This window comes from Vigna unguiculata, chromosome 5 (genome assembly GCF_004118075.2).
Source record: "Vigna unguiculata cultivar IT97K-499-35 chromosome 5, ASM411807v1, whole genome shotgun sequence".
NCBI classification, from domain to species: Eukaryota; Viridiplantae; Streptophyta; class Magnoliopsida; order Fabales; family Fabaceae; genus Vigna; species Vigna unguiculata.
In genome coordinates, this window is record NC_040283.1 from 13589632 (window position 1) to 13615590 (window position 25959).

At 35.5% G+C, this 25959-nt stretch overlaps 3 protein-coding genes across 3 annotated transcripts; 2 read left to right on the plus strand and 1 right to left on the minus strand.

The window, feature by feature from the left end:
- Positions 1 to 4126: 4126 nt before the first annotated feature.
- On the minus strand, positions 4127 to 6315 carry LOC114184375. The gene is made up of 3 exons (XM_028071688.1): positions 5167 to 6315; positions 4694 to 5053; positions 4127 to 4588 (listed from the first exon to the last, which is right to left on the minus strand). The coding sequence occupies exons 1-3, from the start codon at positions 6313 to 6315 to the stop codon at positions 4127 to 4129; spliced, it is 1971 nt and encodes a 656-aa protein (XP_027927489.1).
- Positions 6316 to 13240: 6925 nt separating this feature from the next.
- LOC114185826 (cyclin-dependent protein kinase inhibitor SMR3-like) lies at positions 13241 to 14121 on the plus strand. The gene has a single exon (XM_028073759.1). The coding sequence runs from the start codon at positions 13493 to 13495 to the stop codon at positions 13976 to 13978; it is 486 nt and encodes a 161-aa protein (XP_027929560.1). The 5' UTR covers positions 13241 to 13492; the 3' UTR covers positions 13979 to 14121.
- Positions 14122 to 20175: 6054 nt separating this feature from the next.
- On the plus strand, positions 20176 to 23947 carry LOC114184125 (WD repeat-containing protein YMR102C-like). The gene is made up of 7 exons (XM_028071376.1): positions 20176 to 21799; positions 21890 to 21980; positions 22092 to 22249; positions 22359 to 22410; positions 22528 to 22607; positions 22696 to 22789; positions 22892 to 23947. Exons 1-7 carry the CDS (start codon positions 20264 to 20266, stop codon positions 23671 to 23673), a joined length of 2793 nt encoding a protein of 930 aa, XP_027927177.1. The 5' UTR covers positions 20176 to 20263; the 3' UTR covers positions 23674 to 23947.
- Positions 23948 to 25959: the final 2012 nt, after the last annotated feature.

The following is a 25959-nucleotide window of genomic DNA, read 5'->3' on the forward strand; positions in this document are numbered from 1 at the left end:
ATAATTAAAAAAATGCACGAAATTAGAGTTAAAGATGATGTGAAGAAGAGAGAACGTGTACTGATTGGGTGGAAGAAGAGAGGACACGAAAGAAGTGAGAGAAGAGAGGATGCAAAGGGAGGGAGAAAAATTGACTAATTCTTGATAAATGCACTCACATTCACGTAACCTAATTGGTTTGGGATAAAATTGTAATTTGAAGTTTTAACAAATGATGGATATCCATGACTAGGGGTAGTATAACATCCACCTTTGACATGTTAATAAGTGGGTATCAAATTACCTGTTATTCATGGGTACTTGTTTAATATTGTTCTGGTTTAGGACATAGCTCTCCAAATTATGCACGATCTCGCTCTTAAGACGAAGAGAGCAGAATTTGTCTTATCACCCCTATCCTTCACCACTTCCCGTAAAATCATCATTACTCCCTACAATTACGCATCCACATGTAACTTATTTGCCGTTACTCCCTGCATTTGCGCCCCCACGTGTAAACTATCCAACGGTCACTCTTTCAACTTCCCCTTTTTGAATATTAAACGACGCTCATTTCCCCCTTTTCAACTCCCTCCATTAACCATTTCCTCACTCCCTTGCATTCGTCTCACTCAAGCTTTTCACCTCCCAATATCTTGCTCAACCGCCATTTCCTTCCTCCAGGTACTTCTTCTTTTCTCCTTTCAAATTCTACACCTGCATTTTCTGGTTCCCTGTACTGGCTTCTTATACATTGTTTCTGTCTCTGTACTCTGTTTTAGCTTGCACCTTCTTTTTCGATTACCCTAACTTATTTTGAGAAAACCCCTCCTTTGACATAGCTTAATCGCCCTTCATGAACGATCATTATAACACCCTATATTCTTGGGCCCCCCTGGCCTTACGGCGAGAAACCTCCACCATGACCACCCTTACTAGGGTTAGGGCTTTTAGGCGCCACCAAACGCTGTGTAAAAGCAATGAGTCTGACGTAACTGTAGTCGCTTGTGAAAACGATGAACCCATCTGTAGGGACGGCAACTTATTCCCCATTTCCCCTCACAAATTTACCTTTATGTATGTTACCCTATTTGAGAAATTAGGTTTACGCCTTCCCTTTAACACCTTTGAAAAGGAACTCCTCACTGTCTTGAACGTTTCTCCTTGTCAACTTCACCCCAACAGCTGGGCCTTTATCCGTGCATTTCAAATTTTATGCACCCACTTCGGTATTACCCCCTCAAGCAACATGTTCCTCTACTTTTTCGAGTTGCGATCCCCTCATAAACAACTACTAGCCTCTCTTAGCGGAGTTAGCGGTCGAGCCCTTCTAACCTTATATAACTCCTCTTACAAAGGTTTCAAAGGTATCTTCATAAAAATAGTCGCCCCCGACCAGAGCCCTTCCCTTTTAGAAGGCTTCCCCTTGTATTGGTGTCAATCACCTAATCTTCAATCCCCTCGGCAATTAGACGACTTGGACCCCTCCGAGAAAAAAGACTGCCTGATGCTGGAACAACTGGATGTTGTTTTTGATACTCGAAAACTTTTAGAGCTGGAATTCCGAGTGGTAGACCTAAAATTCCACATCGGTACTTACTTTATAACTGTTCCTTCATTATAACAAATTTGCTATTGACCCTCTCCTTTTAACCGATCTTATTTATCTTTACAGAGAACCTGATGGCGATGTCCCACGAAGACATGTTGAAACGAGCCCGTCAACTTAAAAGACAAAAAACCTCCACCCCTGGTGCTAGCCCTTCAGCTCCTCCTCCCCGAATCGAACTCCACGAAGAAACCTCGGAACTCGACCTCGAAGCTTTAACCCGCAGATCTAGAGCCCGAGGCAAGAAAGTTGTTGAAAGCACCTCCCAACACTCGACCTCCCAAACACCGATAGCCCCGCTTCACACCGCAGATGATACTGAACTAAGCTTCTGGCATCCTCAATTCCTTCATTCCCAGCATAGCCGGAAGCACAATTACCTTCGCCACGACGTCAATTTGCTAAGAGCCCAAGACCTCCAAACTCTTCATGAGAATCTCCTGGCTGATCTCCATAGGGCAGAGGCATCTAGCATTATGCTAATGGACCAGTTCAGTCTCCAATCCACCCAGAAATCCCTTGACCTGGAGCAAAAAGACCGAGCCTTAGCTCTTTCCAAAACTGAAACCTCCCGTCTGACCAACGAAGTTGCTGAACTGACCACCCAAGTCAAAAAATCGGACGAGCTACTTGCCGATCTGCAGAATCAACTGAAAACCCTTGAAGCCGAGAAAGAAAACTGGGTTCTCAAAGAGAAAGACTTTCTCCATAATTCAGAACTCCTTAAAGACCAGATCGGTTCCTCGCTAAACATGGGATTCCAACTAGCCCTAGAGCAAGTCCGAGTTCTTTACCCCGATGCAGATTTATCACCAGCGGACATCTCCAAGTCGGTGGTTGATGGACAACTTGTCGACACGGACGACTAAGCATTCCTTTTTTCTTGCTCTCCCTTTGCTCTTCGCACTTATAACTTGTTATTTCTACTTCCCAACTCTTACTTGAAACATTATGTTTTAAATTTCAGTCTCACTTTTCCCTATTCTCTTCTTTCGCAACTTATATCAATTTAATCGACTAAATAATCTTTTTAGCTCCTTACGTTGATGATTTTTCCCACTGCAAACAAGCGCTCCAATAACTCGCTTTAAGAAACCGAACTCTACAAACAAAACCAACAATGACACCTGCTAATATCAAACTAAAACAAATAATAATTCGTTTATAATCCGATCTCTCAATCTTTCAAACACCAAAACAATAACTCGTTTATAAATCAAGCCCTTAATCCTGCAAACACCAAACTAAAGTAAATAATAACTCGTTTATAAACCGAGCTCTCAGTCCTACAAACTAAAACAAATACTAACTCGTTTATAAACCGAGTTCCTTAAACACTAAACTAAAATAAACAATAACTTGTTTATAAACCAAGCTCTTAATCCTGCAAACACCAAACTAAAGAAAATAATAACTCGTTTATAAATCGAGCTCTCAATCCTGCAAACACCAAACTAAAGAAAATAATAACTCGTTTATAAATCGAGCTCTCAATCCTGCAAACACCAAACTAAAGAAAATAATAACTCGTTTATAAACCGAGCCCTCAAACAGCAAACCAAAATAAATAATAACTCGTTTATAAACCGAGCTCTCAATTCTGCAAACACCAAAGTAAAGAAAATAATAACTCGTTTATAAATCGAGCTCTCAATCCTGCAAACACCAAACTAAAGAAAATAATAACTCGTTTATAAACCGAGCCCTCAAACAGCAAACCAAAATAAATAATAACTCGTTTATAAACTGAGCTCTCAATTCTGCAAACACCAAACTAAAGAAAATAATAACTCGTTTATAAACCGAGCTCTCAATCCTGCAAACACCAAACTAATAAAAATGGAACTTCTTTTAGCCTCGAGTGTATAAACTCGGAATAGAACTCATAGGTTCTTTTTAACCTCGAGTGTACAAACTCGGAATTTTAACCTCGAGTGTACAAACTCGGAATTTTAACCTCGAGTGTACAAACTCGGAATTTTTAACCTCGAGTGTACAAACTCGGAATAGAACATGTGAAACGAAAATATTGTAGTATTAGAAATCAAAGCATAAATGTTTTTACAAAAAGCAAAACAACTTAACCAAACTTTAACTAAAATAAAAACGTAAATTGGCTGCATTCCATGTTCGCGGGATTTCCTTCCCCTCTAACGTTTCCAACTTATAAGCTCCTTCTCCCAACACTTGCTTAACACGATAGGGCCCAGTCCACTTCGGTGCCAATTTGCTATCCATCTGAATTAATTGCGCTTTCCTTAATACCAGATCTTGTTCTTGGAACTTCCGAGGTACTACCTTAGTCTTGTAACTTCTCTCTAACCTTCTCTTCATTGCCTCATTAGAAATCTGAGCCAAATCCCGAACCTCATCTATAACGTCAAGGTTTGCCCTCAAACCAACCTCAGAAATCTCCTCGTCAAACAACCTCACTCTCCCAGTGTTTTCCATGACCTCAATAGGGATCATAGCATCAGTACCATACACCAAAGAAAAAGGAGTCTCTCGGGTAGTCGTCTGAGGAGTGGTATGATAAGCCTACAGCACTCGAGGTATCTCATTTGGCCATTCTCCCTCTGCCGCCGCCAGTCTTCGCTTCAATCCCCTCAATATCACCCTATTAGCTGCTTCCGCCTGCCCATTTGTCTGGGGATGCTCCACCGATGAGAAGACCTGTTTAATCCCGACTTCAGCGCACAACTGCTTCACCTGTGAGCATGCAAACTGAGTTCCATTGTCTGAAATAATTCGACGTGGCACACCAAATCGACATATTATATTCTTCCAAATAAACTCTCGAATTCGCCCACCCGAGATGACAGCAACCGGCTCGGCTTCAATCCACTTTGTAAAATATTCTACAGCCACGATCAAAAACTTGAATTGCCTCACCGCTTTGGGAAACGGACCCAAAATATCTATTCCCCAAGTGTGAAAAGGCCAAGGTGTATTAATAGAGTGCAGTACCTCTGGCGGAGCATGACTCCAATCGGCATGTTTCTAACATGATTCACATTTCTTGACGTACTCTATACAGTCACTTTTCATAGTGGGCCAAAAGAACCCTCCTCGGATTATTCGCAGCATCAATGCTCTTCCCCCTACATGGCTCCCACAGATTCCCTCATGAAGCTCGGCCATAAGCCGATCTGCCTCCCTCCTTCTTACACAAATCATCAAAGGTCTGGAATATCCATACCTAAATAAGTGACCATCTATCAGCGTATACCTGCTTGAGTTTTTCTTTACTTTCTGTGATTCATTGGAATCCTCAGGTAATTTACCATCTGCAAGATAACTCTTAAAAGGTGCCATCCAAGATTCTTCGGTTGCCAAAATCTCCAGCACTTGATGCTTTTCCTGCGTGTCGACCCGAGGAGCTATTAGTGTTTCCCTTATCACTGACTTATGCTGCCCCGGTTTCGAACAACTAGCCAACTTGGATAACAAATCAGCTCGGGAATTCTGCTCCCTCGGAACATGCACGAACTCAAGAAGAACAAAGTTCTTCGCAATAGTTTGGACAACTTCCAAATACCTGGCCAATTGTGGGTCGCGAGCTTGAAATTCCCGTTCACCTGACCTGCCACCATTGCGGAATCACTTTTAACCAACAATCTAGTAATCCCCATCTCTTTAGCCAAAAGCATACCAGCTATCAAAGCCTCATATTCCGCTTGATTATTACTGGCTTTGAAAGCAAACCTCAACGACTGTTCGATTAATACCCCTTCTGGTCCTTCCAAAACTATACCAGCACCGCTACCCCTTAAATTAGAAGCCCCATCCACTGATAGTATCCACATTATCTCCCCTACGCCCTGATTCTCAACAGGTGGCTCAGACAATTCCACCACAAAATCAGCTAAAAACTGGGCCTTGATCGTTCCTCGCGACTCATACTGTATCCCATACTCCGACAGCTCTATTGCCCATTTAACCAACCTGCCCGATATATCAGGTTTTTGTAAGATGTACCTAATGGGAAGATCCGTCATCACCTTGATACTATGATTCTGAAAATAATGTCTCAAACGCCGAGTAGACACCACCACGGCCAATGCAGCTTTCTCTATAGTGGGATACCTCACCTCGGCACCATGGAGCACTTTGCTTACGAAATATACCGGCTTCTGCTCCCCACCACTTTCTTTGACTAAGACCGAACTAACAGCGTGTTCGGTTACCGATATGTACAATGACAACTCAGCCCCTTTTTCCGGCTTACATAACACCGGCGGCTTGCTCAAATACTCCTTCAATTTTTGGAATGCTTCCTCACACCGATAAGTCCATTGGAACCGTTCATTCTTCTTCAAACATTGAAAGTAAGGAAGACCCCGATCCCCACTTTTGGCAAGAAAACGGGACAAGGCTGCCATCCTTCCCGTCAGTCTTTGTACCTCTTTTACATTACTAGGACTCCTCATATTTATAATGGCTGCACATTTATCAGGATTAGCTTCTATCCCCCTCTCGGTAAGTAGAAAACCCAAAAACTTTCCAGCTTTAACCCCGAAAACACACTTCTCGGGATTAAGCTTAAGTCTGTATTTGCTGATTGTAACAAACAATTCCTCCAGATCTTCCTTATGCTTCTTCTCTTCCACCGAAGTGACCACCATATCGTCCACATACGCATGAACATTTCTTCCCAACATGGGTGCTAAGATTCGATCCATCAGCCTTTGATAAGTAGCTCCCGCATTTTTTAACCCAAACGGCATTACTCAATAACAATAATTTGTTGTCCCTCCCATAAACGCCGTCTTATCTTCATCTGACGAATGCATCTTAATTTGATTATAGCCCGAATAAGCATCTAAGAAGCTCAGCAAAGCACAGCCCGATGCACTATCAACTAGGGCATCTATATTAGGCAAAGGATACGAATCCTTTGGGCAGGCATTATTCAAGTCCGTGAAATCTACACACATCCTCCACTTTCCATTAGACTTCTTCACCATCACCACATTTGATAACCAGGTTGGATACTGTATCTCTCGGATATGGGCCGCGTCTAACAATTTATGTATCTCCTCGGTTGCTGCCTGCGCACGGTCTCCACTCAACCGCCTACGCTTCTGAACTTTAGGTTTAGCCAACGGGTTAATATTAAGATTGTGGCATAGAAAATCGGGATCAATCCCCGACATATCAGTCACACTCCAAGTAAATGAAGAAAGATTTTTCCTCAGCACTTGGATAAGCTGTTGTTCTTGCTCCAAACTCATATCGCCCCCAATTCTCAACTTCTTCCCGTCTATAAGCACCTCCTTCACCTCTCCCACAGGCTGAGGCCTTCTTTCAGGGTGCACCAACCTTGGATCTAACTCGGGATCCGATACTACTTCAGTTGTGCTTACTGAATATGCTACTTTCCTCCTTAACCTCAGACTATCTTCGTAACATTTACGAGCGGTCTCCTGGTTTACAGCTAAAGTGAGTACTTTCCCCTCATCAGAAGGAAACTTCATCTTCAAATGTACTGTCGATACTACAGCCTTTAACTTATTGAGAGAAGGCCTTCCCAACAGCAAATTGTATGATGAAGGAGCATTGACTACTATGTAACGTATAAATATGGTTTTCGCATCTTCTTTGTCTCTAAAGGTTGTTCTAAGATCAACATACCCTTTAACCTCCACTTGATCTCCAGAGAAACCGACAAGCACTCCGTCAAATGGCTTTAATTGATCTATCGGTATTTGTAACCCTATGAAAGTACTCCAAAACATCACGTCGGCAGAACTTCCCTGATCAATTAGTACCCTGTGGACATTCCTTCCCATCATAATCACCGACACGACTATGGGGTCATCTTCATGTGGGATTACCCCTTTTAGATCATCATTTGAAAATGTTATGTCCGGAGCTTGCCTCGGCTTGTCCACCATGGCCGTAGTCATGACACTCCTTACATATCGTTTCCTAGCCGAGCTGGTCTGGCCTCCTCCCGCAAAACCTCCTGCTATCGTATTAAAATCCCCCAAAATGGGTGTTTCATGTACATCGGGAACCATGCGAATCTCAGATGATTTCTCATCGGCACCCGACTTCATGAATTTTTCCAGAAGTCCACTGTTTGCCAAAACAGAAAGTTGATAATGCAAACCATAACACGAGTTGGTGTCATGGCCTCTGGTTTGATGAAACTCACACCAAGCATCCAATCTACTGCCGAGTGCTCTCCCCGCGATGTCAGGATAGCGCAAATGTTTTGCTATCTCCACATCCTCCAAGATTTGGGCCAGTGGCACCTTGAGATTCGGTATTTTTCGCACTTGCGGATACTCGGTCCTTCGTTGTGTCACATAAGGGACGAAACGTCGATCTGACTTCATTTTAGGAGGAGTTCTTTCTCTTCGATAAGCTGTCATATCTCTTTCACTCCTGGAATGAGTCACTGGTCTTTTGTCTCCTGCCTTTTTGTGGCGCATGGCCTCCTCAGTCTCTATTTCCACAGCTGCCCTTTGTCTAATCTCTGTAAGGCTCTTCGGTGGATATCGGTACAGGGACTCACCGAACGAGCTGGCTCGAAGTCCTTTCACAAAGGCTTTGACTAGCAAACCCTCGTTAGGGTCTATCAGCCTCATACTGATATTGGTGAATCGATTAAGGAATTGTTTTAACGTCTCTTCGGCGGTTTGCCTTATATCAAACATGTTTGTCATCTCCACTGGTTTGGCTCTATTTGCTGAGAATCTCTCCAGGAAAAGACGTTTGAAGTCATTGAATGAGCTAATGGACGAATTCGGTATAGTGTTAAACCATTCTAGGGCAATTTCGGTCAGCGTACCCACAAACATTTTGCAACGTATAGCATCGTTACCACCTGATATCATCATCCGAGCCTGGAATGCTTTTAAATGTAATTCAGGATCAGAATTCCCCGTGAAAGGTGTGATTTTTGGAATCACGAAATTCTGTGGGATCGGCTCGTCCATGATTGCATCTACCAGAGGACTGGCATCACTCACATCGGGATTCAACCGACATGAATAGCGGAAACCAGCCCTAGTAGCCTCCAATCGGGTTTGCATATCTTCGTTCGCCTTCCGTAACTGTTCTTGTTGTCGAAGTGCCTCCTCCAATCGTTGATGGGTCTCTTCCGCATCTTTTCGCAACCTCTCTCTTTCTCCCAAAGCTTCTTCCCTTAACGCCTGTAAGTCTTCTTCTGCCTTCTTGCGAGCTTCTTCTCTCTCCTTTTCAAGCTGAGCCTAATCAGCCTCCGCCTTCATTCTGATCTCCTCATTCTGTCGTTGTAGCTCCAGTATGCTCTGCATTATCTGTTGCCTAGTAGGCCCTTCACGCGCCGCTCCTCTGCCTCGATTCATCCTCTAATTCGTCTCTCCCTCTTCTTTTCTTTCACTGTTTATTATCTTGATGGGGTAAGGATCGAGTTTTACCGAACCCCACGGTGGGCGCCAATGTTCTGGTTCAGGACAAATATATTAACTCATTATCTATGACAAATTTTATCTACAGATATTCATAAATATAAATATTTTTGTCATCCTTGTAAACCAGTCTAAATTAAGAAATTTAGATTATATTATTGTAACCAAACTTTATTTCATCCTTACATCGTAAAGAGTTAAAATAAATAAACTTTAAAGAGTTAAAATAAATAAACTTTAGTGAATGTAGTGATAATATTTATCTTTTTTTTTTCTATCCTTAAAAATATAAAGACTAAAAACTCATTTGGCCATTTAGGGAAAACTTTAAACCCCTATTAATTATATACAATGATTTTTTTTTTTGTCAAATCGAACGTGTTAAGTATAAAATTAATATGATGCTAGCTACCATTCCTAAATTTCATGAAACGGAATGCATTCTAGTTATCGCTACTTGTTTCGTAGGTGCGTAGAGAAACTAAGTTTCTAGCATTGTAGTTTTTTTCTTAAAATCTTGAATACTAAAAAATGTGCTAACGTGTGTTAAGCCAAACTTCATAAAAATTCGCAGCATAAATTTGAGTCAAAGTGGAGGGAGGGTTGGTGAAAAGAATTAACCTACAAATGAGATAATGTTGGTAAAATCATAAGCCATAACATGATTTGCAATGATGCTTAAAACCATGTGGTGGTGCCGGTGCGGTCCTTTTAATTAATGCAAGTGTCTACCATTACCAACAACTAATCACTCTACCACGATTAATTAGCCACCAAATCTGAAAACTTCAAATAACCAAATCATTATGTCAATGATTCTCCTTCTTTAGTTTATTAGATGAATTATGTTTTGTAGGTTAAAACACAATTAAAATTGTATACTTATTTAAATTACACAATACCTTGAACGAACCAAATTATTAAACTATAGACATGTTATTTTAAACCATATATGGTTTAGAATATATATTTTTAATTTTCAATTCAGTTTAAATTATTTTTTTCTTTGGTCAAGTTCAAATTTATATAAATTTATATAAATAGTAAGAATTTATAATAATATATTGGCTAAATATGTTGTACATTTTTAGGCTTAATTAAGTTTCAATTTTTTTTTATATATTTGAGTATTTTCAATTATATTTTTTAATTGAATCATGTCGTTTAACTTTTTCATTAATTGTGTTTGTTCAAGCGTTATTTTATCATGTTATTTTACTTATTTATTTGTCTTCATTTATTAAGAAATGAAAGATTTTATGATTTTATTGTTTTCATTAAAAACGTGTTGGATAAACACGAGACTGTCATCGACAATTATATTTATAATGGTGACATGATAGTTTATCAGTCATTGTAGGTGATAACATGAAAGTCATCGAAAGACATGTCTACCTATATCAATAACGACCAAAATGAAGATTTTTTGATTGTTGTAGGTAATGACATGAAAGTCATAAAAAAACATGGCGACCTCAATATCCAATATATTTCCAATCAAAGTTATTATACAACAACCACAAAATCTCACATTTTATGACACGAAAAAACAAGTAAATAAGATGGTCAAACAAAGTTAATAAAAGAATGACATGAGAGGAAGTGTCTTGAAAAATAAAAATTGAAAGTAGTCAATAAACAAAACACATTTAATAAAATCTTAATTGAAAATATATAAATCTATAAAGAACCTGATACTTAATTAATTGTACTTACTTTTGATCTCACCTAATGCAAAGAAAACACAGGAAGTGATTAAATAGTGTAAGACGATGAAAACCATGCACTTGATTAGATGCATTTACGTTGGATTTGGAGAGATTAAAAGAAATAAAAGTGAGTATTTGAAATTTATGAGGTTGCGAAGGTAGCTCCTGTTTATATGATGGTAGTTAGTTATATAGTATGTTAGGGGACAGCTATTCTAGCTTTGGAAGTTCACCAAATCTGAAATTGCTTCTATTTTGAGTGAAGGAATCCTAAGTCACCAATCCATGGATTAAGTAGAAGAATGGGACACTATCACTTTTATTTCTTTGCCTCTTACTCCAAAACAAAGTAGAAAGCGACCACTATAATCAAACACAAAAACCACATTCACAACACAACTACCTTCCAACTAAAACCATACAAAATGAAAAATCTTTCAGGTGAAAACCCACACGTAAGCTAAATCACTAAAATTTCTAATTAAGCTCCCTAATCACACTTTAATCACGGTATTTAATATCTCCAACACACGAACCTACGAGGGTGTGCTTGTTCTGTCCCAGAAAAGGAAAAAAAAAATGGAATATGTTTATTAGGGATATAGGAGAGGTCATTGACTTATAAAAAAATCCATTAATTTGGTTAGGTGATGTCATAGAGAGATGTTGAATTTTTAGTCACATGATGTGTGATCCATCCTTGGATACTTTAATGATTGTTAAATAATAAATAATGAACCACCTTCTTCCATCAATTTTCCTCGGCTTTTGTCAGTTTTGTGTTTGTTTTTATTTTCTTTATTCATCTAAGTAAAGAACATGGCAGAAAAAAATTATTAAAAACAAATTTAAAAGTCGTTAAAAAACATAAACCGGTGAAAAAGTGAAACGATCGAATCTAAGTATCCTTGGAAATTGAGCTGGGGTTCTGGAATGGTTGTAGTTTTGCTTTTATGATTTTGCCATAAAATACAACACTTTGAAAAAGCCTATAAATGAATATAATGATGTAGACCTTCTATTAAAGTCAAATTTTGGGTACCTTTATCTCTTCAACTATATTGCTTGCAAGTGAAACAAAGTATATCGTAGTAGTGATGATATATGTATCAAATATAGCAATAGATCTAAAGGGTATTCGTAACAGTTGCAGGGTTGTGACCAAATGGTCCCCAAAAAAGAGAATCACGTGCATAGATGCATTAAAGTTACTATATATCAGAAAAGCAAACCAAAGTTTCACATTATAGTGTTATATCTAATTCAAACCCAATACGACCGTAGAAACCTTAAGTGTGACTAGTTTTCTAACTCCTAGTTTCAAAACAAAAATAAATAAAAAAGATATTTGTGAGAAAGGAAAAACAAAGTGTTGCTAATTCAAACAAGTTACGTATCAACAAAATCAAATTGTATTAAAAAATATCATTGAACTTGTCTCTTCAACCGAATAAGTCTTTTGTTAAATTGGAAATGTGTTTGGCGAGGCTATTTAAATTCTTTCTAGTCATTTAATCGAGTAATCAAAGTTTATTTAAATAAATTAGACTTTTTTTTTTTGTTTTAGCAACGGTTGTTGAAATACCACATCAATATGGCTTTTAAAAATTGTTGTTTGCTCAATTTTCATTATCTTATCATCACGACCCTTCTTTTATACACTTTTATCCCATAATTTAACAATTAGCTTTGCCAAATGTTTTTAATTTGGTTCATCAGTTTTAAGCTTTCAACTTTGACCCAACTAACTTTTTAATTTTTAACTAACTTATTCCCTACTTTTGTCAAATACACCCTCAATTAGCAAAATCAATTTGTTTGACTCAAAAGAGCTATGGACCAAACTGAAATATCTATATTTGTAAGCTCTTTTGTGCGATTTTCTTAACATTTAATTTTTTAACCAAATTCTCAAATTATAAGTTATGTTACCCAAAACAAATTAGATACAATTATTAAAAAAGAAGTCTTTTATCAATAGTTTAACATTGGATTATAATTCTGCTTATAAAAATTTTGTGTAACTAATATTAAATTAGTCTATATTAGTATACAATATGATATATTCTACAACACAATTACATCAAATTTTACAACAATACAACATATTAATTGAAGGGCAATTTTAGCTATATACTATGATTTTTTTTAGTCAACCTTTGTTATATATTCCATAATCAAGAGAAAGACATTTACTTCTTAATATTGAAAAAAAAAATTTTTTGTCATTTGACGACTATTTGATTATTATTATTATAAAGATAAAATAATTTTAATAAAAGTTAATTTTTATATTTTTAGAAGAAATAGTCAGTGAATAAGAACGAAGAATACTGACAAATGGTAATAAATAAAAAGAAAAAGTGTGATGTCAAATGGTAATAAATAAAAAAAAAGTGTGATGTCAAAATATCGGTATATTATCGAAAAGTATAGTGATAGAAAAAAGATGGTTATATGAATCATTTATTAAGTAGTGAGATGATGACACATATGTTTATGAGTTGAAGAAGTGTAATAAGTCTGTACAAGTATCTTTATCCTTGAAGAATTGGTATAAGATCCGATGCATTGTATTATAAAACTCTGAACGTTCACTCTTTGTGGGACACAAACCCAGATGGTAAGAGAAACACATTCCCAAAAGTGCTTCCAAAGAAGCCAAAGAGAAATCATTAAATGAAAAGGAAGAGATTGTGATTTCATGATTATATTCCCACCATTGGATCTCTCTATAAACATCTCCTTAACCCCTTCTTTCTTATCCCTTCTTTCTTCACTGTTTTCTTCACTTCATGCACTTCAAAAGGAGAATGTCAAATCCAGAGTTCCTCACCAATGATGGCAAAGAGAGCGATTTCCAGATTCTGAAGAGACCCATGTTGGAGTTCCAAACTGAGAACATCGAAACCAGTTCTTCTTCCAAACCTAGGTATTCACGAAGCATCCAAGATAGAGATGAAGAGAAAGAAGAAAATCAACAGATCTGTAGAGTAACAGTTCGCAGACAAGATGATTCAGCATCATCATCAGAAGAAAAACTGAAAGAGGAGGAAGATGAAGAAAACGATGGTTTCAAAACTCCAACTTCTTTGGACCACAAGATTTCGGTGCCCTCTCAGTGCCCACCTGCACCGAGAAAAACCAAACCATCTCTGAAAAGAAAAGCATCTTGTTTCAACCACTGCAGACACCCACTTGATCTGTCAAAAGAGGTGTTCGAATTATTGTTCCCAACACAACAAAGCACCAAGAAAGTTCGAAGACAGGATCACCAATGATGCAATAATTTTGGTGCAGAACCCACATGCACTACACAGTTTTTAGGATCGATCAATCTCTTAAATTGGTTTATTATGTATCTCAAAACTTTAGTTTCTAACTCGAAGCCAAGAATACCCGGAATACAGTTTCCATGTGCATAGTTCATAGCAGGTGCAAAATTTTGGTCAGCATCGTCGATTTTCATTCTGGTATGGTCAATTGATTTGTCTTGGAGCTTTTGTCTGTTCCTGTTGAGATCTCATAATTAGTGTATACATATATTCTAAGAGCGATTTGTTAAGGTGTAAGCCGAAAAGATAAAGGGATTTGAAAAGATTAATGTGAAGTTTGTTGTAGAATTTCTAACTTTACCACTGTTCCGACCAGTTTTTTACTTTTGTTCCAGTTAAGTTGTTGGTGCTGCATGTTTATGCATCAGCCATGTTGTAAAGGAAGAGAATTGATTCTGATAAGGTTTATTTTGAACACAAAAAACAAATCAAGATTCATCTTATGATTAGTTAAAGTGTTGAGTTTGGTTATCGTTTTCTTTCTGAGATTCTTCCTTCTGGATTACACTTGGAGAATAAGGTTTCTTCGGATTCCATAAAGATAGGGTAGCAGACACAGTTTCTATTGCTGGAAACATGAATAATTATGTTCTTGCACTGGCATGCAGTGACTTTGATTCTACATATAAATTATTATATAATTGCTTTCTTTTATTTTTTGCTTTTCATCGATAACAAAACATTTCAAAAGTATCTTGTTAACCATCTTCCAAACAAACTAAACCTACTAATAGAATTATTAATAATTGGTCAATTGAAGGGTCATTAAAAATAAAACATTTAGGGATTGAAGTTTATCAATTAGTGATGGTTTTTTTTCTTTTTCAATAAGCTAGGTTAAAAAGTGGAGAAAATGTGAGGAGTGGAGGTTTAAGAGGAGAGTTTTTAACCTAATTGCAATGGGTGGATCTAAGAAAATAAGAAAAAATAGTGGTTGGGTTTGATTGAATCTGTAGCCATGTACCAACTAAATCAATTAAACTACTTTAAGACAAACCTAACCAATTTATTACCATGATCTTCCTCAAATTCATAACAAATCAAACACAATAATAACCAATCTCTGGTATTAGGTTGAGAATTATCTTCACTGTCTTCACCTGTTGAGCTTTGTAGCTAAAATCTAATATTCCTTCAACAACACTTGTACCAACACCAAATAGTGTAAACACATGCATTTCAGATTCAACTTTTCTTTTTATTCATATTTGAAAATCAATAATTGTGTAAATGAAATTATTCTTTTATGAAATGGTCAATTCCAAGCAGCTCAGGTATTAGATTAACTTAAGTGTGAACACTAATTGTTTTTTTGCAAGTCAAATTGGCTAATCTTTTTTAAGAAAACAAAACTCATTTTTCTTTCTTAACACAAAAATTGGATATTTTGTTTGAAATTATATAGTATTCATGAAAGTAATGCTAAGCTTTTATGAATATATCCACGTTGCAATGATTCAAAGATCTTCATGCTTGCATGTCTTGAATATGCACTTTTGCACGTTATAAAGATAAACTACGGCCACATCATGACATCTGGCACCACATAACTGCATGAATATTAGGACTTTTAGAAGAGGAAAATATTAAAAAAATAATAAATTTAATTGTTTTATAAGTTTGAATTAATTTATGAACAAATTAAAAAGAATTTTTTTAGAAATTATATGAGAGTGCTCTATAAACGAATTTGTACGTAAACAAATTTTAACGTGTACAAAATATTTTCTAATTTTATTCTTCTCTTCTAAAGATCATTAATTACAAAAAAATAAAAAATTCCACACTTACACTTATTAGAATATACTGTGAGTTACAGCCACGACAGCCTTATGCTTATAAAGAAACATAGGAAGAAGGAAATTGCTTTTTACAATTCTATGTTTTTTTTTTTCCTGCATCTCTATATTAAAATTGTCTAAAATGTCCGTGGGTTATGAAATACATTTAAGATTTGCATGATTAGAATATAATTTTTGATTTAAAATACACTTAAGATTTGCATTATCCCATAGTGTACTTTATAATACACTTTTGAATAAATAGATTTCGTAATATAGAAATGTATTCAGAATTATACATTCTCAAATACATTGTAAGACTTTATGAAATGTATTTCTGGGTTGTCAGAATACATAATTTGTAGCATATTTTTAGATTATATAATTTAAAATGTATTTCTGCATTTTATAATTTGAAAATATATTTTTCATCGTATAATTTGGATTGTAGTTTTGGATTAAATAATCTATAAACATATTTTGTATTGTACAACCTCAAATATATTTTTAGACGACGTAATTTTAAAACGTATTTTGAATTGTATAATAAGAATAGGTCTTAGATTGTGTAATCAAAATATATTTTCAAACTTAAAAGTGTATTTTAAATTGTATATACATTTTCTAATTGTATAATCCAATTTTGAGTTTTGAATTCCATAATCTTAATAAATTTCTAGATTGAATATTTTAGAATATTTTAAATCCATAAATAATTTGAGTTTTTCTCACAACATTGGAGATGCAGGAAGAAAGAATGAAGTAATTTTTTTTTTAAAAAAAAACCTTCTAAACTGTTTAAGATTTAACTAAAACCTGAGCCCAATATAGAAGTTGGGCCATAGTGTCCCCTAATCTAAATTCATAATCTCCCAATAAATTGGGCGGGTTAACCCAAATCCAGATACATGCCCTAGGATACGCCTTCCTACGAATTCTTGTGAGGCTTTTCCTGTCTGCAACTCAATAATTTATTGGCACACTCCTATAATTTTGAAACAGTCCCTTTATCTATAATAATATAGAGGGATTCCTCTTTTTTTACATTTTTTAAAATACCGATTTTATCCTTTAAATATAATAATTTATTAAATTTTTAAAAATTGACCGTTATTTTTATAAATTTTTTATAAAATCAGATGTTTCTACTTCTTCTTTTCTTCTTTATTTATCAATGATTATTCTTTTATTTGTTCTTATATATTTCACTTTATTTTTAATAAATATAATTTTAATATATATATATATATATATTAACTTAATAACATTATAAATATAACTTTATTTTAATATAATTTTAATAAATATAAATATAATTTCACCTACTAGTATAATAACACATATACAAAACATTATCTTACCTGTGTTACGCTATTTCTTTATAAAAGTGATTTCAAGGTTAGTCTTAGAAAATTTTCAGAACAGACTTTTTGGAATTTCTGTAATATAATTTCTGAAACAGGAAATTTTGAATTCAAGAAATATACTTTTGAATAAGTTTTCTAAAACTGGATTTTCAGGACATATATAATATCGTTTGGACAAGGTTTTTAGAATGATATTTCAAAATAATTTTTTTGGAAATGTATTATGGAAAAAACTTTTTAAAATAGATAAAATATGTTCCGGAAAAAACTTTCCAAAACATGTTAAATGCATTCTTGAAATAACTTTCCAGAACATTTTTTTTTTCACATTCTATTCTCTCTCTTCTTCCTGCTCTACAGCGTTATAACTCTCTTCTTGAATATGCACTTTTGCAGGTTATAAAGATATACACATCATGACATCTGGCACTATATAACTGCATGAATATTAGGTCTTTTAGAAGCGGAAAATATTGAAAAAATAATAAAGTTAACTGTTTTATAAGTTTAAAATTAATTTATACAAAAATTAAAAATAATTTTTTTAAGGAGTTGTAAACGAATTTGTACTCAATCTAATTTTAACGTGTAAAAAATATTTTTATTTTATTTTATTCTTCTTTTCTAAAAAATACTACAAAAAGTTTGTCTACACACCTACTTTTTTAGAACCCTATCTATCTTACCTGACTGGATTTGAACTTGACTGAGTGACGGAGCTTCTTGAAGCCCTTGGATTCCCCAATTTCTTTAGTACAAAAAAAAAATGTGTAAATATTTTCTTTTAAAAAAAAAATCATTTATTTGAAAATTAAATTTAATATTTTCATGTATTTGTATATTTTTTCTTAGTACATTCTATATTTGAAATCGTTGGTTAAATACAAGATTTATAATAATTTTAAAACTCTAGTTCTACCAAGAGATTTCAAACAAATAAGAATGAATTTTTTTTTTTTCAGATTTTTGCTTATGGTTTGAAGTCTCATAATTAACATGTAACATGCAGAAGAAGCTAAACCATTTAACTTATTCAATTCTTTATCCTTTTTAAATATAAACAATTAGATAAACATTTCTCTTGTAAAATCTCGTTAACCTCATTGGACACACGTCAAGGTTGTCATCACCAAATCAATATATTTTCTAGCATGAATTGTGCAATTGAATGTAACACTTTCGGTTGGTTCGCAAGACAAAACATTATAATTATAGCTGTAAAAATGGGTTGGAATTCTTGAGCCAATCATGGATTTGGGTTGGATTGGGTTAATTTTTGTTTTACAAATTTTAATACGGATTGATTTTTTATCCGGCTCATTTAGAACCTGGCTCATCCGGGTTAAACTCGTGGTGAGCCGGGTTGGTGGTTACACAAGTATTTTTTATTTTTGTTTATTAAGTTGGGCTTTACATTTGGATCATGTTAAGTTGTTTTTTTTATCCAACACATTATTAATTTGTATTTTTTTTTATTTTGGTTTGTATTTGGATTATATGAAATTTTATTTAGATTTTAATTAGAATTGCAATTTAGTTTTGACTAAAAAAAATAATATTTTTTTAATTAAGTGAACTTGTGAGCCAACCCGTTTAACCTGTCAACACGTGGTGAACCGGGCCGGGTTCGGATTTTTCTGACTCGCTATAAAGTGAGTCGGGTTGGGTTGGTCACTAAATCATCAATCCGTAATGGATCGAATCGGATCAGGTCAGATTATCCGTTTTGACAGCTCTAATTATAATTAAAATAGATATGGTAAATGTCCGATGTACTTATGAAAACATTATATTTAAAATAGATTATAAACTTCAAGATTAAAACAAAATTTGATATATTATCTTTTATAATGCAAAGTCTTAATATATTTGATAATACGACCAATTCGCCTATAAATTTGTCTAATCCTCTTTTTCTATCCAAATAGTTAATTTTCTCCTTTACCTCCTTCTATGTATAATTTTTTAAAAAACTAATTTTTAATAATTAAATTTTTACAACTTTCCCTTATAATTTCACGTAACATTTTTTTAATAATTTTTAATTCTTTAATTTTTTTACCTTTTTGTATTTTAAAACTATTTAAATAATGTCACATCATAATTTAAAAAAAATATCAAAATTTAGTTATCAAATTATCAATTTCTTTTTTTTAAGTCTCGAAAGTATCTTTTATTTTTCTATTTCGTTCCAATCTTCAATTTTTCTTTTCAATTTCTCTTTTAATACATGTCCTCTTACCCCCTTCCATTCTCATGTTCCCTCATATTCTTGTCCACGAACTAACAACCTAAATGATTTTAGACCCAAATCATGAACTTCATTTTTAATTATAATAAATGTTTTTATTTAGGACATGTGTTACATGGTATCGTTCCAAATCCAACCATTCTAAGTCCATTTTACTTCTTGATTTAGCATTGTTCTCTACGATCTGAACTTCCTTCCAATCATTTTTCAAGTGAACTTAAGAAACAAAGAAATAAAATCAAAATTATGAAAATAATAATAACAACCACCGACCATTTTTCAAGCATAAAATTCTCAAACGTGGCCACCACTTTCCAGTGAAAGCACGTTCACAGGTAAAGCAAATCATGCACCAGCGATGCATTATAAATTACAAAATGAAATCCCTGTAAATCAATTTAAGATCTGAGTGGTCGGTTTTCATAAAATCCAACGGGTACAAAAGAGTCTTTGTGAAGGTGTGTGATTTCGTGATGCAGTAAATACTTTTTCCTTTCTTTACGTAAGAAGGAAAACATGTGTGCATTGCACAAGTGGAAATCCGTTGACCGTTTCTTAGCCTCCAAATTCCATAACGGTAACCGACCTCTCTTTATTTATTCCCTCCATTTCCTCCCAAACACTCAATAAACGAAAACAATTTTTTTCAGAAAATAGAACAGCACTAGTACTAGTAATTAATTAATTATTAAAAAATATTACTAGTACTAGTAATAGTAATAATAACAAAAATAATAAAAAAATAACAAACATTACATCCTGTTCTGTTTAATTCTACGATTTCCTTAACTTCCATTCCTTCTCCACACCATTCCGACCACGTCTCTCGCCGATGGCCACCATGGAGCGCCGTAAAACGTTGACCATGAACTGGGACGCCCTCGGCGACGACGATGATGATGAGCACTTTTTCGAGAGCCACAACCGCCTCTCCACCGCCGTGCCTCGTAATTTGATCGAGGACGAGGAGGGTGCAGACTGTTTCGAGGAAAGCCGTCTCTCCATCGCCTCCAACATGTCTTCCATGCAATCCATCAATCCCCGAGTGTCAAACTTCACGGCAAACTTCACTGGAAAACCCAACTACGACATCTGGATGGCCGCGCCGGGATCCATCACCGAACGCCGAAGACAGCTGCTTGGCAGCATGGGCCTCGACGAGAACAAGGAGCTCCTCAAAGCCACCAGCGCCGCCATCGCCCGTGCCATCACCAAAAAATTCGAGAACAACAACGCCCACAACGCCACCGTCGTCAACAATAACAACTACGCCGTCAAATCAACAATTCGCGTCGAGAAACAGAAAACAACGAGACAAAAAACAACGAAGCACAGAACATGTGCCTCGCAGCCCGTTTTCGTCCTCGTCCGGTCACGTTCCGAAAACGACATGGACAGCTACTCGATGGAGAAATCGCGAATGCACGATTTCATCGGAAAGGTGTCGAAGCAGCGCTTGACCAGAACCGCTACGGAGATTACTCGGCGGCGGTATACAGTCGCCGACAAGGCTCGACTCATGTTGAAGGAGGGGGGCGCGGATTCCAATACGGGGAGTCGCCATGTGTCGACTCCGTCGGTAGCAATGGGAGAAGTGGGGGCATTTTTGTTGATTAAGAATCTCGACACGGGGAAGGAGTTTATCGTTAAGGAATGCGGAGAAGACGGGAATTGGAACAGGCTAAGCGATTTGCAAACGGGTAAGCAGTTGACGATTGAGGAGTTTGAGAAAACGGTGGGGCATTCGGAGGTGGTGAAGGAGGCGATGCGGCGAGCGAAGGGTCGCAGTAATAAGAAGATGTTGTCGAACTCCATTTCCAAGAGTTTGAAGTTGAGCAAGAGGCGAGGGGCGTCGTTGCTGAAGAACATAAAGGGCGTGGCGAGCGGGATCGTGGGGGAGCGTGAGCGAGAGGCGCCGTCTCCGGCTACGGCTGTGGTGGAGGCAACGACGAAGAACGAGTGGGTGAAGGTGCGGCAGACCGGGAAGTCGCAGAAAGAGCTATCGGCGCTGCACATGTGCCAGGAGTTTCAGGCGCACGAGGGGTGCGTGTGGACGTTGAAGTTCAGTTTGGATGGGAGGTATTTGGCCAGCGCCGGAGAGGACAAGATGATACACGTGTGGGAGGTGCAGGAGTGTGACGTCATGTCCATGAAGCCCGACGAGGGAAACTTGACGTCGATTCCGACGGAGACGCCGCCATTGTCGGCGGATAAGAAGAAGAAAGGGAAGAATGGCAGCAAGAGAGGGGGCGCTATTCCGGACTACGTTCATGTTCCGGAAACGGTGTTTTCACTCTCAGAAAGACCCTTTTGTTCTTTCAATGGCCATTTGGATGAGGTCCTGGACTTGTCCTGGTCCAAATCTCAGGTTCCTTTCATTTCATTTCAGCTGGAATATCAACTTTTGTAGCAAAAAACAAATTTTACAGAAGAGTTTTAATGTGGATTCTTCTTGCAGTTACTTCTCTCATCTTCCATGGATAAAACAGTGAGGTTGTGGGATTTGGAATCGAAGTCGTGCCTGAAATTCTTTGCACATAATGACTATGGTGAAATCTTCTATCTTTCTTTTGTTTTCTCTGGAGAAATACGTAATGTGACACATTACTTAACTGGGTTGTTTTTCTTTCTGCTATTCGTTGTTGCATTGTGTGTGGCAGTAACCTGCGTGCAGTTCAACCCCGTGGACGAAGATTATTTCATTAGTGGATCTCTTGATGCCAAGATCAGAATGTGGAACATCCCTGCACGGCTCGTTGTGGATTGGACTGATATACATGAAATGGTTACTGCAGTTTCTTACACCCCTGATGGCCAGGTTTGTTTTTCCTCCTCTATATGCATTGGTTCATAGTTTATACAAATTTTTAATTCATAAATTTAATGGCTTTCATAATTGGTTATTTTTCCCTTTTTAACTGTTACAGGGTGTTATAGTTGGTACACAGAAAGGGAGCTGTCGAAGTTACACCATAGAAGGTAGTGTTAATGACTTCACTAGTCTATTCTTTTGTGTATATCTCATCCTCAACTATTTTTGAATTTAACAATTTCTGCTATGTTGTCAATTCTCATTTATATATATATGCTCACCAGATTTCAAGTTGAATCAATCCAACACAATCGAGCTTCGAAACAAGAAGAAAAATCTACTGAAAAAGGTTACTGGTTTCCAGGTAAATTCTTCTAACTCTATGAATATAGCTCTCATGGATATTTTTATCTCATGAGCGAAAATTAACTGGCTTTTCATCTTCTTCACAGTATTCCCCAGGTGACCCATCACAAGTGCTTATAACTTCAGGCGATTGCAGGACAAGAGTTGTGGAGGCCACACAAGTTGTGCAAAAGTTTATAGGTGATGATGATGATGATGCATTATATACTGTCAATGAAAAAGTTTTATGCCTAAATCAACAGACAGTGTTGTTGTTATTGATTAAGATGTTGGTGAAAGCAGGTTTTCGAAATGCAAGTAGCCAAATTTCAGCTTCATTCAGTCCAAATGGAAAGTACATCATATGTGCAAGCGAAGACTCACAAGTGTATGTGTGGAAGCATGAAGAGATGCACTATAGTGGAAAAGGCAGGAATGTGATTGCAAACCAAGCTCACGAACATTTCCCATGTAAAGATGTTTCAGTAGCAATACCCTGGCCATGCAACGTTAAGGGTGATCTACCACCATCAATCGCAGCGCAAAACCAGAAGAAGAACTCAACCCCTCCTGCTCCTGCTCCTGCAGCTGCAAACAACAAGAAAAATTTGCCACCTCTCCCAAAGAAAAGTAACAACAACCAAGCCACAGAAAATAGCCCAGGGTCCCCAGAGAAAGACCATGCAGCACTCTCACGCACAGAATCTGGAGTTGGAGATTCCAAGAGAAATGCGCCTCCTAAGAAAAGTAACAACCATGCAATGGAAGGTGACTCCATAGAAGAAGAACTTGAAGCAATTACTCGGTCAGAGAATGGATCAGGCGATTCTCTTTCGGCCTCTCCATCAGGTAGGCATGGTGGTGATCCAGCTTCTATATCTGCTGCAGCTACTCCATCAGGTTCATCATGGTCTTCCAATTACTCATCAGGTGATGGTTCCAATGGTGACTGGTCCACCAACCCTTCAGCATGGGGAATGGTAATTGTGACAGCTGGTTTTGGAGGTGAAATTAGGTGTTATCAGAATTTTGGGCTACCTAGGAGGATGAGACAGAACACTCTCTTCATGGGTCCTACGTTATAATAACATAGCAGGAACAACATCTTTTTCCATGGCAAAAATTAACTTAGTGGCTGTTTCCCTCTTCAAAATTCGGAAGGAAGGAGTGGAGTGTAATAACTGTAGTAAATCTTTTAAGCAATTTTGTTTCTGTTTACTTCACTTGTAATAGCCTCAATCTTGTAACTGCTAGAGACAGTGTTGAGGGGTTTAGGTAAAATGCATGAGGTCACATTCTAACCTCAATGCAACAATTGTACACAAAAATTTAGTAGAGTGATTGAGTACTTAAGTGTTACATTACTCTGCCTACACCAAATGAATAATATTTGACAAACAAAGAGCATCATCCTATTGTTCTATCAAGCATCAAAAACTAGTATCTAATAATGGTTTGAAAAATTCTTTATGCTTTTCGAAAAGTTTCCTAATTCATAATTCAAGGTACTTTTTTTTTACTACATTGTGTTAATTGTATTTTCTTGACAATCTTATGCAATCTTATGTGGTAAATGAGATTCAATTAAGCAAGGTATCCAACTATTGTTTTTCATCCTTGGTGTCTTAGTTAATGTTCTTCATCTTTAGGTGTTCACATTCACATCAAGACAACTTCTTAATTACTTTTCTTTAGTAAATATCTCTACTCTTCTTAATTTGTTTCCATTAAGATAAATTTGAAATGATTTCAAGTTATCTTTAACCTGATTAATTATTTGGTAACCACATGAGATAAAATATCATGAGTAATGAAAGTGAAAACAACAAGAATACTAAATGTGTACCTTGAAGACAATAATTCACAAGATTTGCTTTCACTAATCAATTAAGAACACGAGTACAAATGTCAAAAATGAATCAAAGATGAAGTTGTAATACCATATCAAATATAAAATATATTGTTATAAGAGAGAAAGAACGCTAGAATAAACAAATTTGTAGGAAATATATTACATAGGATTCTTTGTGTTTTAACTTTTTATATTTATAATCTATTTATAGGGGGTAAATATAACAATTATATTTGATTATATATAAATAAGTGTTGTATTTGAATGTTAGAAAAGATAGTAAGGTCCACATTGTTAAATATTTATGGTTGTTATTTTATTAATATTTGTATTTATGAATAAAAAATAATTTGACCATAAATTATTAATAATACCAATTTATATTTCTTTTAAAGGTGAACAATCATATTTATTAATTGTCTTTCATGATTATATTTTATTAATTGTCTTCGTATGGCTACATTTGGCATTTGAAAATATACTAATTTTTCCTTTTCTTTCATCCTTTAAAAGTAGTCTTTTTTTATTCTTAAGAACTAGTATGACCCGGTTTTTTTTATTATTTATATTGTTATTAAGTTATAGTAAAACAAAATATAAATTTTTTATTTCTTAAATGGTAATTATTTTTTCAATTTATTTTAATTTATAATCATATAATTTTAATTAATAAATAAAGATTTAAAGAAGAAAAGTTTATTAATAATCAATAATAAATAGATGATAAATAAAATTAAATAATAAATATGTCGACTGAAAAAAAAAATATATATATATATATATATCGTAAATAAATTATTTAATAATATTTTAAATATTAAAATGATTCATAAAAATTTCAAAATTAAATTTATTTTGTTGATTTGATGTATTGAACTTAAGTTTGAATATGTAAAATATTTAACAATAATTTTTTTTTTCACATATGTAAGTAAAAGTGAATTAAGCAAGACCGTAAATATTACACATTGTTTGATACAAAACTGAATTTAAAAAATAATACATATCCATGAAATGGATCATAACATATGTCATTTATGAATAAAAGTCTCATTTGGTGGAATAGTCCAAGCCCATTAATAATAGGTCAAAAACAAAAGACCATATTTAATTACAGACTTCATTTCATAACTTGTTTTATTGTTAGGTAGCTTTGTGTTGGAGTTGTTTTATGAGTTTTTGTGAGGAAGAATATGTGTGATAGTAAGGGTCCTAGTTTTAAAAATTTCTTCTAGTGCTTTATCTCCTTCCTTGAGCTTGATGAGGTAAGCCCATGTTCATTTTGGTTTTGTTGGTTTTGGATTTTGTTCATTTATGTTTCGTGTATTCATAATTTATTTATTTTTTATGTAGTTTTTCTGACTGTTGTTAGTGATAGAGTTCATTGTTGGTTAAATATTCATTTTAATCGTAATTTGTTGCAGTTGACATTTTGTATATATATTTTGTTCTGCATGTTTATATAGTTGTATATTGATCTTTTTTTTCCAGTGATTATAATGGTTGTAGTTTATGTTCT